The 15,784-nt window shown below is 51.1% G+C and overlaps 1 protein-coding gene across 3 annotated transcripts in view; it reads left to right on the forward strand.

Annotated features, from left to right (window-relative positions):
- The window catches only part of BTBD16 (BTB domain containing 16), a 44,751-nt gene that overhangs the window by 14,510 nt on the left and 14,457 nt on the right, over positions 1–15,784 (forward strand). For all 3 annotated transcript variants that reach the window (XM_042960994.1, XM_007084873.2, XM_042960995.1), the window contains 3 exons: positions 2,807–2,876; positions 4,162–4,292; positions 11,313–11,432. In XM_042960994.1, the coding sequence (XP_042816928.1) occupies positions 2,807–2,876; positions 4,162–4,292; positions 11,313–11,432 (321 nt within the window). The remainder of the gene's footprint in view (positions 1–2,806; positions 2,877–4,161; positions 4,293–11,312; positions 11,433–15,784) is intronic.

Consider the following 15,784-nt stretch of genomic DNA (forward strand, 5'->3'; position numbering starts at 1 on the left):
TTTTCATTAGACTTTTTCCGCAAAGCCAAAAGCAGCCTAGGATGCGAGCAGCAGGGTCTGTGCTGAGCCCTGCTCTAAGCCGCTCTTTGGTCTCCCTGTGCCTCAGTGTTCTCAGATGTGAAATGGGGCTCATTACATTCATCCTGAGTACTTCGCGGGACTTTGTTCAGGACGAGGGGATGTCGGCACGAAGGGCTTTGAGGTGGGGCCTTTGCCCCGGTCAGACGCTGTTCTCAGCTTTTGGCGAGGGTGACCTCACTTTATCCTCCCTACAGGGAGGTGGTATATCATTATGTCCACTTCACAGACAAGAAAACTGAGGCCTCACGAGGTGAGTAACTTGCACAAGACCACAGTAGAGCCGCCAGAACATGCAGGAGGCCAGAGGTCTCGGAACCTGTACCCCTAACACTGTCCTTTTCTGCTTTGCTCTGCTGAGGAGGTAGTGTCGCTTGCTCGTTCAGGGGTTCACTGACTTTCAGTGGCATTTGGTGAGGTGAGGTTTGCTTGGGGCCAGTCACCTGCCAGCTCATTCCGTCACCTTCGTTCACTCATCTGCTCCTTTAAGAACGACGTCTTGGGCGTCTCCAGGACACCAGGACCAGAGGGGCAAGGGCCCTGCCCTCTGAAGCTTCTTGCCCTACGGTCTCCAGGGCACAGGAAATGAGTAAAGTGGAATGAAGGATGGAGATTCCCAGATGGAACATTTTGTGTTATGTGTGATTAATTTCAAGTAAACGGGGCCCAGTGATTAACAAGAACAGTTCTTAGAACCTCCCCCTTTTCCGTATCCCGTAATACTGCTCCATTCCAGTAACTTACGAAAGGGTAGGTGAACCGAGTGGAAAATTGCTGATGGGATTCACTCTTCTAGAATATTCTGTCCCTTCCCTTGGGCTTTTTCAGGGACTTGTGCCTCCTGCAGTCACGTCCCGGACATCGAGCTGGTGTCTTGTAGTCTTTGATTTCCTAATACTTTCTGGGATTCAACATAGAGAGGGGATTTAGGGCAGGGATGGTCCACCAAGCTTGTTCTGCTCTACGCCTCAGTATCCTCTTTTGAGGAAATGGATGGATGAATGAACTTCCCATCCAAGACAAGAGAGGACATCAGCTGCTCTGTAGAGGGCAGGGGTAGGATCTCTCCCAAGGATCTTGCAGGTTTCAATTCACTTTCGTAGAGTCCACACAGCCAGATTCAACCCCGAAGACACTTTTGAGCAGGGGTCTCATTTCTGGGGCGCCTGAAATGACTCAGGCCAGATGCTCGATCAAGAGCATCAAGAAGCCTTATGAGGGATGCAGACGTCCTATGAACTGAGGGATGCAGGCTCTCGGAGGCCTGGACGTGACAACCGAGGACACACTGAGGGGACCAGAGTCTTGAAAAGGTGCTCCAGCGTGTCGGCATGGCCTGACCTGGACGGTGGGTGGCGGGAGGTGGGAGACCAGCAGGTGTAGGTATAGCCGGATTGTGCAGGGTCTGGGGCTAACTAAGGAGTCCAGTCTAGACTGCAGTTGATGGCTGATCGTCCGGGGTTTGCTGAGATTTCCCTCGTGTTGTATATACCACCCATCTTCTGTGCCATACAGACTTCATAAAACTGCTAAGTCCCAGCTTCCTTGCTCAGGACACTTCTGAGCAGCTCTTTCCTGGTGTTCTAATATCTCTGGTCCCTAAGCCGGAAGGCCAGCCTCCCTCATGGAGCAGGGATTCCAGCCGCTGTCTGTCAGCCTTGGCTGCCCTACCTCAGGCCCAGCTTCCTTGGAACCCTAGCCTGGCTATTGGGGGCCCATCTTACTCTTGGAACCCTAGCCCTGGCTATTGGGGGCTAAGCCAAGAATGACCGGTTCTTCATTTTCCTTCCTCCGCCCCAACTTGGTTCAAGGTCAGAGCAGCAAGGGCTTTGGGGATAATGAGCCAGACCCGTCATTGCACGGGGGCATATGGACCTTGCTCAAGATTCTCCAGATAGCTGTGGCCAGGTCTTACAGGTCAGATCCTGGTTGACCTGGCACACCGCTGGGCTGGCTGTCACCTGCCTTCAAGAGGCTGATGGTACATTTGGCTGCAATGTGACAGCACAAGCCTCAGTGTGTGTATATGTGTGTGTGTGTGTGTGTGTGTGTGTGTGTGTGTGTGTGTGTTACGTGGGTGTGTGTGGGTGTGTTTGTATAGGGGAACAGAAATGTCGTGTGGGTCACTCTGATAGCATCACAAATCCAGGTGCTGAACAAGACCTCAAAGGTCATCTTGGCTGAGCTCCCAGCCAAGGGCAGAATCACCCAGATGGCTGCCCTGGTCTGAATCACACGTAGCAGAAGCCATTCCCCTTTGGGGGATGCGGAGTGTGCATGCCGGTTCCATCTGGTACGGTTCCTTGATTTCGTGCATCAGATATGCGCACTGGCCCAGCTGGGCTCAGGGCTGTCACGTGCATGCATGTATGAGCATGTTTCAGGCTTGCTTTGCCTCCCCTGGTCTGGGGAAGCCTGGCCATTCCAGTTCAGCCTGGCCAATGAGTCTGACCGTGAGAAAGGGGGAGCACGAGTGAGGGTGTCAGCCTCTTAGAACACTAACTTCTGTGCCTTAACTCCAAGCCCAGCTAATTCTGTTCCCGTTTGTCGCTGGTAAGAGCCAGCACCTAAAGAACACCATGCCTGGTGGCCGGCAGGACTCGCACCTCTGGCAAACACTCGGTTTCCAGCTCTCCCACCATCCTGGAGGTGAATGAAACCTCTGGGGCTGCCCCTTCTCTGAAAGCAGCCTCGGGACCCTCCAGGAACAGCATTTCTCTCTCTGCAGGTGTGTGGCCGTGATGATGAAGGGACTCACGCCAGGCACCATCAAGAGCTTTTACCTGGCCGGCTGCAAGGTGAGAACAACCTGGACAGAGCATACGGCACCTGGGGACTTTGGGGAGCACCCCCCAGCCTCTAGGATTTTACCCGCCAGGCCCAGCTCCAAACAATTATGAAAAATAATTTTATTTTGAAGGGACATCTTAGGGGCGCCTGGGTGGCTCAGTCGGTTAAGCATCCGACTTTGGCTCGGGTCACGAACTCCTGGTACGTGAGCTCGAGCCCTACTTCAGGTGAGCTCAAGCCCTGCTTCGGGCTCCGCATTCTCTCTGCCACGTGTGGGATTCTTTCTGCGCCTTGCTCACTCTCTCAAAATATAAATAAATAAATAAATAAATAAAGTGTTAAAAAATTTAAAAACAAACAAACAAATAAATAAATAAGTAAAGTGTTAAAAAATTAAAAAACAAAAGGACATTTTAAAGCCAAAAATTAAATATTAATAATAATAATAACAATAATAAATGTAAACAAAAACTTAAAAAGTAAGGAGGAAAAAACATGAGCACAGTCTTTCTCACCAGAATAGCAGACAGTCTTCCAGGATATCCTTTTTGGAGTCAGGTGGAATTGTGTCCCATCCCCGCACCCTTGCCCTGGGGCCAGTCACTGTGCCAGTATCGGGAATAAATGATGTAATCTAATGGTCTCATTCTCAGAGGAGAACACCACCGGATCCATCCTGATCAGGGTGACAGCTTCTAAGTGGCAGTGCTGGGCTCGAACCCCAGGCCATCTGATCCCTGCCTTCCTCTGTGAGGCTACCGTTGGCCTGGATGGGCACTCACCCCGTGAAACAGGCCCATCTGACCATGACGTCTGGTTCACTCACGATCGGTCGGTCCCAGTGCTCTCGTAATGGCAGCTAAGAACGTGCTAAGTGCCTATTTTGTCAAAGACGATAAGTGTCCCCACCGTCCATCAGTAACTAGAAAGTCACTCTGTGGGCAGTGTCTTTGCATTCTGGTCCACATTTTCCGGCCACTCTTGGCCTGGGAAGGACTGTAGCCCCCAGGACGTGCAAAGCGTACTGAGACCCTGCCAAGGTCCCTGGCCCTGGGAGAACCTTCCCACTTCCTTTGGACTTTGATGTCAGGGTATGTGCCCCCCACCAGCCTCAGCACTCCATCTGGGGTACACCCTGCAGGCCCTTCCATGATCCGTGACTGCCTTCAGCCCAGAGATTTCAGTGTGCAAGTCCTGTGGTCAGACCACCAGGCAGCATTGTCACAGGCCAGCAGAGGGCGCCAAGAGTTCAGGGATCGCTTTATCTATCCTTGGCTTTTCTTGCCTTCGCAGTACAAGGAAGAGCAGCTCACCACTGCCTGCGAGAAGTGGCTGGAAATGAACTTGGTCCCTCTGGTAGGAACACAGATCCACCTCCGGAAAATCCCGCAGGAGCTGCTTCACAGAGTACTTCGGTCCCCCAGGTCAGAGCTGGTGCCCAGGGGTGCTATGCTGGGGGGGGGGGGGGGGGTACCAGGAGCCGTCCCTGGGGTGGGCCTGGGGCAGCAGGGCCGGTCCTGGGAGGGGGGTGCTCCAGCGGGGTGCATCCACACCTCTGCTGGCCATGCCAGGTGTCCTACACGTCCTCCATCCCAAACTCCCCACCATCCGGAACAGCTGGCCGGGGTGGGGGCTGAAACGCAGGGCACTGTGGGTAGGGATGGGGACAAGATCCCTTCACGCTCCTTCACTGGGGTGAGGACCTTCTGGGTGCCCGCTGTCCCGTGACCCACATGGTGGTTCATTCAGTAATTGCCTACATAATGTTAAAAAATCCTGACAACATTAATATACACCCGCTGTGGAAAATGGAAAAAAGGGAAACGCAGAAAACAGAAAATAAGCACTCTCGTCCTAAATTGATTCCTGCCTTTAGCCCTGAGCCCTCTCCTGAACAGATGTGACCCAGACACCAGACTCTCTGTTTGACGCTCGAGCTAAAACCCAACCCTGGGGGCCCCCACCCTGTGTTCCTTTAGCGGCTGATCAAACTGGAATCTTGGGGGGCCTTCTGAACATCACGTGGCCCTCCGCCCCGACTGCGTCAGTAGCACTTTCAGACCCAGCCCGTCTCCAAGGGCTTCTCTCCACAGGCACCAGCCAGAGATCTCCATCATCTGTTGTCTGGACCACTGCGGGGACCTCTGACTAGGGGTGTTGTGTCAGCTCTTGACCCCCTCCAAGAACATCTCTAGCCAAAGAGATTTTGGCATGCCCACGTACCCCCAACATCTCACCGGCCGCGAGGCACCCACGGGGGCTACCTTGGATCTCAGCCCTGCCGAGCTCCTTGGTACCCACCAGTCTGCTCCCCTCCAGCCCAGTTCCTAGAAACGTCCCCAGTTCTTGGCCTTTTAGGCTTATTTCCAGTGTTTTATCAATATGAAAGTAGTGCCTTGGTGACCTCCTTCAACGTACCTCCTTCTGTCTTCATCCCAGATATCTTCCCATATGAAATTTCTAGAAGTGACATTATTAAGTCAACAGGACTTTCTGGTTTGGTCACAGGTAAAAAGCATTCTAAAAAATATTCTATTTGAAAATAATTTCTAACAAATCAAGATGGCAAGAACAGTATAAAGAATATCTCTATACCCTTTACCCTATTTTGTTCAGTTTCTGCTGTTTGTTTGATCATCTGCATCTGTAGGTGTAACTGTGTACCCACCTAGTTTTTCCTGAACCCTCTGAAAGCAAGTTGCACACATCATGTACCCTGTCTCCTAAATGCTTCAGTGTTTATTTCCTAACAGAAAGAACCTTTTAATGTAATCACAATGCAGTTGTCAACTTCAGGGAATTTAGCATTGATGTTAATGCCTTGACATGATTAGCCCAGTGCCGTCCTTTATAACATTCCTCCCCACAGTGCGGGATCTGGTTTAGGATCACATATTGCATTTACTTGCCATGACTCTTTGGGACTCTTGAAAAGGTTCTCGATACCCATTGCCAAGGTACTGAGATTGTTTTCCCTTTGGGTAGGTTTCAAAAGTGAGAAGTAAATTCCACTAAACATTTTAGCCGTATGTTAGAAATGGAATGTTTACTCATGGTCGTGTGGTGGAAAGCATCTGATATCAGAAATTAGATCTGCAAAGATTCATTCCACTGTTGGTTTGAATTTACTAAGTGGCTTGTGAGGCCCTCGCACTTACAGAGAAATGTGGTTGGTAGAACAGAGTTCTGGTGTAGAGGGAGACCATATTAGCAGGAAGACCTCAGGAACCCAGTCCAGGAACACTTCTGGGGCCCTCGGGGGGGGGGCACTCCTGGTGTCATTCTGCCCTACTCCCTGATGCTTTTCCCCAACCTCCGGCAGAGGAAAGGTTACACAACCGTGGAGGAAAAGGTAAACAAGGCATCCCTTAGACTTTTCGTAACACTGTCCCTCCCTTGGAAAGACTGAGCTGTCGCACCCTGGTAGTATTTGACCAAGAAAAGGGAAAAGTTGTCTGACCACAGCCAGAACCTTGGTGATGGAACAGGCCTTACAAAATGTCCACTAGGCAGGAAAAGAGGTCAAGCACCTTCCACGTCAAGCGTCTAGACTCACAAGCTTGGAGAGACATGACAGAGCTGGGAACTGGGTCCTGCTCCTCGGGCCCCTCCCCCAGGAGCTGTGTCCACACAACCCAGAGCCATCCCAGCAGCTGGAGGAGACCCTGTGTGGCCTTGAGCATGTCATGGGGCCCGTGTGCCTTGGAGAGACCGGGCTAACGGCTCCCAGACTCGTGTTCGTGTTCCCCGGGACACACTCTCCTCACCCGCCCTGTTGATGTCCAATGACCGCCTGCTTTAAAGCTGGAGGGAGGTGGGGAAAAGAGGGTGCTGGGAGACAGGGCCTGGCCACACCCCGTGCCCGGCGGGATTGTTAGACATTCACCCAGGCTCGGGTTCCTCATCTGGGCGCACTTGTTGGCTGGTGGATCTGGCACTTTGGACCACAGCTAATGAAGAACAAACCTTTGGACGAGTTCGCTGTTACCAAGCACACTGGGGTATGTGTGCAGCCCTGTGCACTGTGCCTTTCAACCACCACAACCCTATGCGATAGGTAGTTATTGCCCCTAAGAGGGACAGTAAAAGGCAGGGCTGGGCTCCAACCTGGGACTCAGGCTCCAAGGTCCAGGCTCACACCCTCCATGCCGCAACGTCTCTTCATTCGTCACAGAGACCAGGCTTCCCGGCAACCAGAACTCCACCAGATCTGGGTCGTCCTGGCAAGTCACGTGACGCCAGAGCAGCCGTGTGGCCACGCCAACCCTTGAGGTCGGGGATGGTGCATCCCCGGGGCCCAGGAAGGTACACTGTGGCCCACCCCCTGGTGTTTGGGTTTCTAAGCATCATCGGAACAACATCCTTCTCAGCAGGTGCTTCAACTTCTGGGCTGTTCACCTTCCCTTTCTGAAGTCCCTTTGACCTCAGCTCCCTTTGGGTTTTGCTCTCCATTTTATAAATGACCTCGCATAAAATACACACCAGTTTACTAGCCTCCAGGGCCTCTGGTTTTAATTTCTTTGCCTGGGCCTTGGGTTTTCAGTTCATTTTGTCTTTAGAGGTCACCACTAGGTTACCCTGTTCCACTAACTCTAATATTATGAAAGCTTCATTCCGAGTTTTCTGGAAGCCAAGCTCCTTGTAGACTCAGGAACATGGAAAACTTGGCAAGCTGTCTGGTTCCTATCAACAGGAAGGCTGCCTTGCCGCCCCTGCAACGGGGGTGTGCCCGCTTCTCCCTGGCTTCCTATCGAGGACACCACACGTCTTGAGGGCTCAAGAATTCCCAAGAGAAGCCCCCCCTGTCCTCCACATCAGGCCTGTCCAACAGCTTTCCCACTAACATCTGGAACGCCACGGGGCATGGCTCTCAAACGTGATAGTTCCTGGGGCGCCTGGGGGGCTGAGTCTTAGGTTAAGTGTCTGACTTCGGCTCAGGTCATGATCTCGCAGTTTGTGAGTTCGAGCCCCGTGTCAAACTCTGTGCAGACAGCTCAGAGCCTGGAGCCTGCTTCAGATTCTGTGTCTCCCTCTCTCTCTCTGCCCCTTCATCACTGTCTCTCTCTCTCTCTCTCAAAAAAAAAGTAATAGTTCCTGAAGCTGGTGGTTCTCTGGCTAATCGCAACAATACCTACTAACTATTGAGCACTTGTTGCATACAGAGCACTCTGAGTGGGTTATCAGCCTAATTCCTATAGCCACCCAGTGAGGTGGGTACTGTTACCTGCTTTCTTACCTGTGGAATGGAGATTACGGGAAATGCAAAGATTGACCCAGGCTCCCTCCATGTAGCATGAGAAATGGGATTTGAATGCAGGTCCGGGCGGCCTCAAAACCCCAGGTCATTACCAGTCTAGCCCGTTTCTCCTTATTGATAATCAAGATCAATAAGGATATTGATGGATCTATTTTTCCTTGTAGAAAAAACTTTTAAATGTAGGAAGATCACAGTTGGGCCCACTTCCCAAAATGAACAGTGACATTTTGTCATAAGAAAGAAAACATTACCAATAAAGCAGGACTCGACTGTGCACCCTCCCCAGCCCTATTCTCCTTCCATTCTCTCTGCCTCCCTCCCTCCCTCCCTAAAGACAATCAGACCATTGTCATGGGCTCGCGCGAACTCATCCGTGTGATTATATTCTCACTACATATATGTGTGTCCATAACTAACATTTTGCAAAGGCTTAAACTTCAAATAAATGTTCTCATAGTGACTTTAATGTTCTGCCGCTTACTTTACTCACTAACATGATGCGATGTGTTCTCTCCGTATTGATACTTACATATCTGATTAGCATTTTAAATTTGATGTTGTACAGGGTTCCATAGAATGAATAGAGAGCAATTTTTCATTCCCTTCTTAATGGCCGTTTGATTTATTTTGCTTCATTTTTTGTCGTGGCAATCGATGCTGCCGTGGGTACCCTTGTTGGTGGTTTCTTGTTTGCGTTGAGACGGCGTTCTCTGTACTCAAAGGGGGGGCCTTTATTATTTACATACAATTTTCTCAAAAAAAAAAAGACCAACAGTGCCTTGTTAGAAGCATTCTTCTCTGAAAGAATAAATGCCAGTTGCCTCCCAATGGCTATTAGTGAGCCCCAGTAAACACAGGGAGAACAGCTCAGATGTTCCCCGAGGGAAGTTTAAGAACTCTGTAAGTCCTGTTTTGATTGAGGCCATCAGGGCTCTTATGTAAATGAAAATATGTTTGAGTGTCCTGAGCAGGAGCCAATACTTTCGAGCACTGGTACTTGGTCTAAAGACAGGGCTTTATTTGAACAATTACCATTCACAATGAAAGTAAAACCAGAATCCTGATTCACGGAGCCCCAGTTACTCCTCCTGTGTTGCTACCTGTTCCTCTTTGGAGAGGTCCCAAAGAACCTTCTGGGCTTGGGAACCTTGAGCTTGGATTCTGCACCGGGAGTCACATAGCTCCCCAGCCCAGAGGTGGTTGGTGTCCCTGTGGAGTTCTATGTGGGCACATCATATCAAGTGGCTGTGACATCCGCCCTCCTGCCTCACCGTCATTGCCCAGACAGTGACAAATTTGGTGCTGCCTGGCCAGAGTCAAAGCCCATGCATCTGTAGGTAACCTGAAAACAGAGCAAAGAGACATTCTGTGATCAGAAATGGTGTCAAAGGTGGGTGGGTGACATTTCCATTGTTCTTTAGAGTCCCTACTTAGCTTGGGTCCCACCCACCAAGACCACTCAAAGTAGCGGGTGCAGAGGCCATGACAGGTTTCGAAGCCAGTGTGCCATTCCTGTGGTCAAGACCGGAAATATCGAGGGGTTTAAGAAACACCGAAATGACTTCTCAGATAATCAAGTTGTTGGAGGCTGTTTAGAGAACCTCTTTGGGAAACACCCTTCCTTTACAGAGTTGACACCGTGGGGAGCGACACTTGCTCCTTCTCACCACTTGTTTCTTGACAAGAAGTCTCATGCCGCTGCAGGCCAAGCGTGGGTTCTGCAGCCAGGACCTGGCCCTGGCACTTACGAGTCCCAGCGGCCACTCATTAGCACGCTCCTAGGTGCCAGGCACTGCACTGAGCAAGCTGTACGTGTGTGGTCAGCTCGATGATGTCGACATCCCAACCCCCAGAGCCTGTGAATCTGTTAAGTTGCATGGCAAAGAGGAAAAACATTGCGGATGGATGACCTTGAGCTGGGGAGGGCGTCCTGGGTTACCCAGGTGGGCCCAGGATAATCACAAGGCTCCTTCCACATGGAAGAGGGAGGCAGGAGGATCAGAACCAGAAGGAGATTGATTGGAAGGCACTGTGCTGTTGGCTTGAGGGTGGAGGAAGGAGCCACAGGCCATGGGATGTGGGTGGCCTCTGGAAGCTGGAAAAAGCAAGGAAATGATTTTCCATAGAGCCTCCAGAAAGAAGGCGGCCCACCCCTGGATCTTAGCTCAGTGAGATCGATTTTTATTCTTCTGACCTCCACAACCGTAAGATAATGCATGTGTGTTGTTTTAAGCCACTTGGTTCATAGCAGTTTGTTACCGCAGCGACAGGAAAACTCAGCATTGTCACTCACGTAGACTTTGAGCGTTGGCTGTCACCACTATCTGCAGATGACGGCGTAGTGGCTGGGGGGCCGCCCAGCAGCCTGCAGGAAGTTCCACAGCCAGCATGGGGCTGAACGGAGCCACGCCAGGTCTGACCCCAGGGTCCTGTGACCTTGGATAAGCTATTTAGCCCTCAGTCGGGGCTGGGACTAGAAGGTGATGAGTGAGGCACTAACCTCGGGTGCAAAATTTCAGGGGACACAAAACAACCCTCAGTCTTCAGATAAAGTATATTGTAGTGCGATACTTTAAAATCGACAGTAATGCAAAAAAACACAATGAATGAATGGGGCGCCTGGGTGGCTCGGTCGGCTAAGCATCTGACTGTTTATTTCAGCTCAGGTTATGATCTCATGGTTCCGGGATGGAGCCTTGAGTCAGGCTCCATGCTGGGCATGCAGCCTTCTTGCGATGCTCTCTCTCTCCCTTTCCCTTCACCCCTCCCCCCCTCAAAACCCACGCTGAACAAAATATTAAAAATTTAAGTAAACATAGGGCCAGTCTGAATTCACATATCCATATAAGGAATGTATCGCAACTTTGCAGGATTGCTGTGTGGAATTAAATGAAAGAAACATCCAAACACGTCTCACACACACCTGTCTGTGGTAAGGGCTCATTAAATGCTGCCCGTGGCTTTGGTGGCACAGCTGGTGGGCGTCAGGCTGCTGAGGGTCACATCCCAGCGCTGCCATTCACTGTCCCGGTGACCCTGAGAAGGTCACTTCATCTCTCTCTGGCTGAAGTGACCGACAGACTCGGGGGTGGTATTGCCTCAGACCTCAACTCACTTTTAACTTCCCGCTTTCTTACAAATCGTGTGATTTTGCTATTCCTGAAATGTCTTCTCTTATTTCGGCCAGGTTGTTCACTTTTGATGAGTTTCATCTTCTGAAAACGCTACTTTTGTGGGTCTTCTTGCAACTGAACCCCAAAGTGCAGACAGTTCCTGTGCAGGAAACGGTGCTGGCATTTTTTACCAGGTAACAGGACTTCGTGTTGATTGATGAAACGCACATACGCCGGGTTTCTGTACTCGTGATATCATGGAGGAAAAGCGTCAGTGACATGATTTTTGATAGCATCATCATCTAGAGTGCACAGAATGCAATTTTCTTTATGGGGCCTAAGATTTTGGGGTGTCCTTGAGCCGCTGGAAACGGCTCACATACTTGAAAACGTGAATAACATGTAGGTGCGATCATAAGAGATACTCATGTGCTTCTGAACACGTTCTGTCCAGCAAAAGACATGCTATACGAGGTACTCCTTTTATTTAGAAAAATGTATTACCAAACCACACTGACCTTAAAAACATCGTATTTTATTTTTTTTATTATTTTTTTTTAACGTTTATTTTTGAGACAGAGAGAGACAGAGCATGAACGGGGGAGGGTCAGAGAGAGAGGGAGACACAGAATCTGAAACAGGCTCCGAGCTCTGAGCTGTCAGCACAGAGCCCGACGCGGGGCTCGAACTCATATACCGAGAGATCGTGACCTGAGCCGAAGTCGGACGCTTAACCGACTGAGCCACCCAGGCACCCCAAAAACATCGTATTTTAAATGTACCTGGGGGCGCCTGGTGGATCAGTTGGTTAAGGGTCTGACTCTGGATTTCCACTCAGGTCATGATCTCATGATTTTTGGGTTTGAGCCCTGCATCAGGCTCTGCGTTGACAGTGTAGAGCCTGCTTGGGATTCTCTCTCTTCCTCTCTGCCCCTCCCCCACTCACTTGCACTCTCTCTCTCTCTCTCTCTCTCTCTCTAAGTAAGTAAATAAATAAACTTTAAAAAAGGTACCTAAATTAGACCAGGTTGTCCTCACTTATATTTCACAACAGTATATAAAATTGTGAATTTTCTGAACAAATGAAAAAGCATTTGAATGTACAAAAGTTTCATAGAATTAACTCAAGTTTCTTATCCTCTCTAAACTTATAAGTTCTAATAATTGCGTATCTCAAAATTTCAGTAAAAAATAACTACAGTTTAATGGACACCATTTAATTATGCTTACTAATTCTGATACGCGCTTTCTTTTTTAAAATGTTTATTTTTGTGAGCGAGAGAGAGAGAGAGAGAGAGCATGAGCAGGGGAGGGGCAGAGAGAAAGGGAGACACAGAATCAATTCAAAGCAGGCTCCAAGCTGTCAGCACAGAGCCCGATGTGGGGCTTGAACCCATGAACCGCGAGATCGTGACCTGAGCGAAAGTATCAGGTGCTTAACCGACTGAGCCACCCAGGCACCCCGACGACAGCACTTTCATTTGTAATCTCATTTCATCTGTAAAAGACTCCGGGGCTTGCTTTGTCATTCCCATTTTACAGATGACTAAACCGAGGTGGAAATGAACTATCCTGTCAGAGATCACACAAGTGGTAAGGGACGGGGTCTGACTTGAACTCGGCCTGCGGAAATCCCAAGACACTTTGCTGCCCATTCCTAGAATGGCCGATTGGATATCCTCTCTTGTGTCCACTCAGCTGGTTCAGTAATAGCTCCCTGGGCGCTGTGTTCAGAAAGATCCTGAGGCTGCCTCTAGGTTCAGTGTTGGTGTTAGCAGGGGACTTGGAGTGCGCCTTCCCCTCCCCGTGCTGCCCTCTGCTGTGAGTGTTTTCTATCTGTCCTATCAAGAGTGCCCCCATTAGCAGTGGCAGCCTGGGCACAGGGGAGCGGGGTGGGTGGCAGGGCGAAACTGGTAGTTTATGGGCTCCCTTTCATGCCTCTTTATAAAGCTTCGATTAAAACTTTGTATGTATGCTCACATCACGCGAGCTGGCTGTGGAGTGTGGTGGCCCTGTAGCTACAGACAGTCCCAGGCGGGCCGCAGGGGGTCTGCCTGGAGGAAGTGACAGACGGCATCACTTTCATTGTCGGGTTTAGGCATCGGCTCCCCACCTCAGCAGGAATGGGGTTTCCAGGCACGATAAGGCGTGTTCAAGGGAGCAAAGAGGCTCCATTCCTTTTGCACGTGTGAGTTTAGCAGATAAACACATCTTCCACCTATTCGTCAGTGGCTTGGCCTGATCAAGCCAAGTTCCGTTTGCATTGTTCTGAAGCAGTGAATCCTTTTCTGGAACATCTGTGCACCATGTTAACTAAAGAGCCCATTTTTCCTGTCTCGTTATTTGGGGAAAGCGGTATTCAGTGCCAGGATGATATGCACTTTGCTTAGTTTCTATATAATTTGCTTTGAGCGCAAATGTTTTACTAACCACCCCCCACTCTTTTAATAGCCCAAGAGACACTTTTTCCAGTGAGTCATGCACAACCAGGAAAACTTGCTCTCTGGTTCCAGGTTAGCTTTCATACTGGGAATGTCTTAGAACCGGGAGGTAGGAAATGAGCTGGAATGTGGAAACTGTTTTTAATGCGGTAGAAACAGAGGGAATGAGGCTCTCAGGGGGGTGGCCCCCCGCTGAGAGGAGGGTGCGCCCGGTTTTCCTGAGCTGGAGTCCCAGGGCTCCTCCTCACTATCATTAGCTTTTCCATTCCTCTTGAACCTACCCTGGTTGCCTCTTGACCTCACACCTCCCACGCCTGGCATTTCCCAAGCCCCCGATGCTACATTGTTCCTTGTTGGAAACCATTTGTGAGTTTCCCTTTGGTCCCAGTACCTTCTACTGGGGGGCCCCGTGTTCTCTGACTGCGGCACAGCGGGGGACTCCCAGCAGCCTGTGCGCCTGCCTTCCCTCCCGCTTCCCCGCCAGCAAGCTTGGTGCCCCAGGGAGAACAGACAGATGGTCTGGGCCTCGGGGCTCTTCCCCTGCAGCTGTCCAGGCGCACCCCCGACTCTGAGGACCACGTGCCCATTTTTAGGATTGTGGGCGACTCTCCTCTCATCCCAGCTCGCTCTTCTGCCCTAGAACAGTGGCACCTTTAAGGTGTTCCCTCATCCATGGCCTCCGCCTCCCAAATGTGTGTCCCCTGAGTCTCCAGACTCAGCCTAGGGATCAGCACTTGCTTCTCCTGCTAATGTAACTCCCACCCGTTCTGCCCCCGCTGCCAGTCTGTCCACGGTGGGGCCTCCCCTGAGAGCCTCTCTGACCCCTGAGAGCCTGACGGCCACTGATGTCCCCCGGGGACATCATGAGCAGCTTCAAGAAAGGGTCTGTGGGCCTTTATCACACCCCTAGCTTGTCTGGCACCGTGCTGTGCATGGAAGAGCTTCTGAAGGATGAGTTTCCAGCAATCGCTTTTTTTTTTTAACATGTATTTATTATTGAGAGACAGAGCATGAGCAGGGGAGGGGCAGAGAGAGAGGGGGACACAGAATCCGAAGCAGGCTCCAGGCTCCGAGCCGTCGGCACAGAGCCCGACCTGGGGCTCGAACTCACAGACCGCGAGATCATGAGCTGAGCTGAAGTCGGCCGCTCAACCGACTGAGCCACCCAGGCGCCCCCAGCAATCGCTTTTGTGTGGCTTGGTTCCCCTCACGGAAGTGGGTTGTAATATGCTGATGCAAAATTCAGAGAACACTTTGTCTGTAACAGGGTCTGTAGCCAGATGACTGATGGCGGGTGCCTGCTTGGTGTTCTAGACAAGGAAGGGTTCCAAGGCTTTCTGTAGGCTCGGGGAGAAATAACGTCTCGGTTGGTTAGTGATGTCTACCCCGGACATGGCAGTGGGTACCGGGTGCCTTGCTCGGTGTTTACTATCCCTTCCTGCGGATCCCCGGGGCTGCCCCGCAGCAGGGCAGGGTCTTGGGGCCGCTGGCCCAGAGGAGCTGGCGGCCTGAAGGCTGGAGCTGCGAGAAGGCACTTCTGCTCTTAGTGGAGGAGGGAGGCTGCCGGGAGTCACAGCCAGCGTGGGCCAGAGTCGGGTCACCAGGGGAGCTGACCTTCACGGCTCAATGAGGCACCAAGAGGAACAGCTGGTCAGGTCTCTGTGGCCACGGGACATGCCAGGGACGCTAAAAGATGAGGCAGAGGAGTAGACCCCCTGGGAGACAGTTCATAGGCTTCGGAATGAGGATCAAGGAAGCTGAGTCTTTGCCCCGGTTTTTAAAGTTACGTGTATTGATGAAAGAGTGTAAATGACAGAGTGATCTATGAGGGATCTCCCAGTGGTCAGAGTGGACATCTTGAGGCCACCACAATATGGGGACTTCCCAAATGGGACCGTACTTTTGTAACGTGCAGCAGTGGGACAAGTGGCCCGAACACAAGCTAGTGGGGCCCTGTGAGGCACTGGAAACAAGGCCACGCTGCAGCCGTGCCTGTGGCCTTGGCCGGCTTGGCGCCCGCATCGGAGGGTTTGGAACAGTAATTGAGTAAAAGTAGGGCCGCCTGGGTGGCTCAGTCGGCTAAGCATCCAGCTCTTGATTTCAGC

This window comes from Panthera tigris, chromosome D2 (assembly GCF_018350195.1).
Source record: "Panthera tigris isolate Pti1 chromosome D2, P.tigris_Pti1_mat1.1, whole genome shotgun sequence".
Lineage (NCBI taxonomy): Eukaryota > Metazoa > Chordata > Mammalia > Carnivora > Felidae > Panthera > Panthera tigris.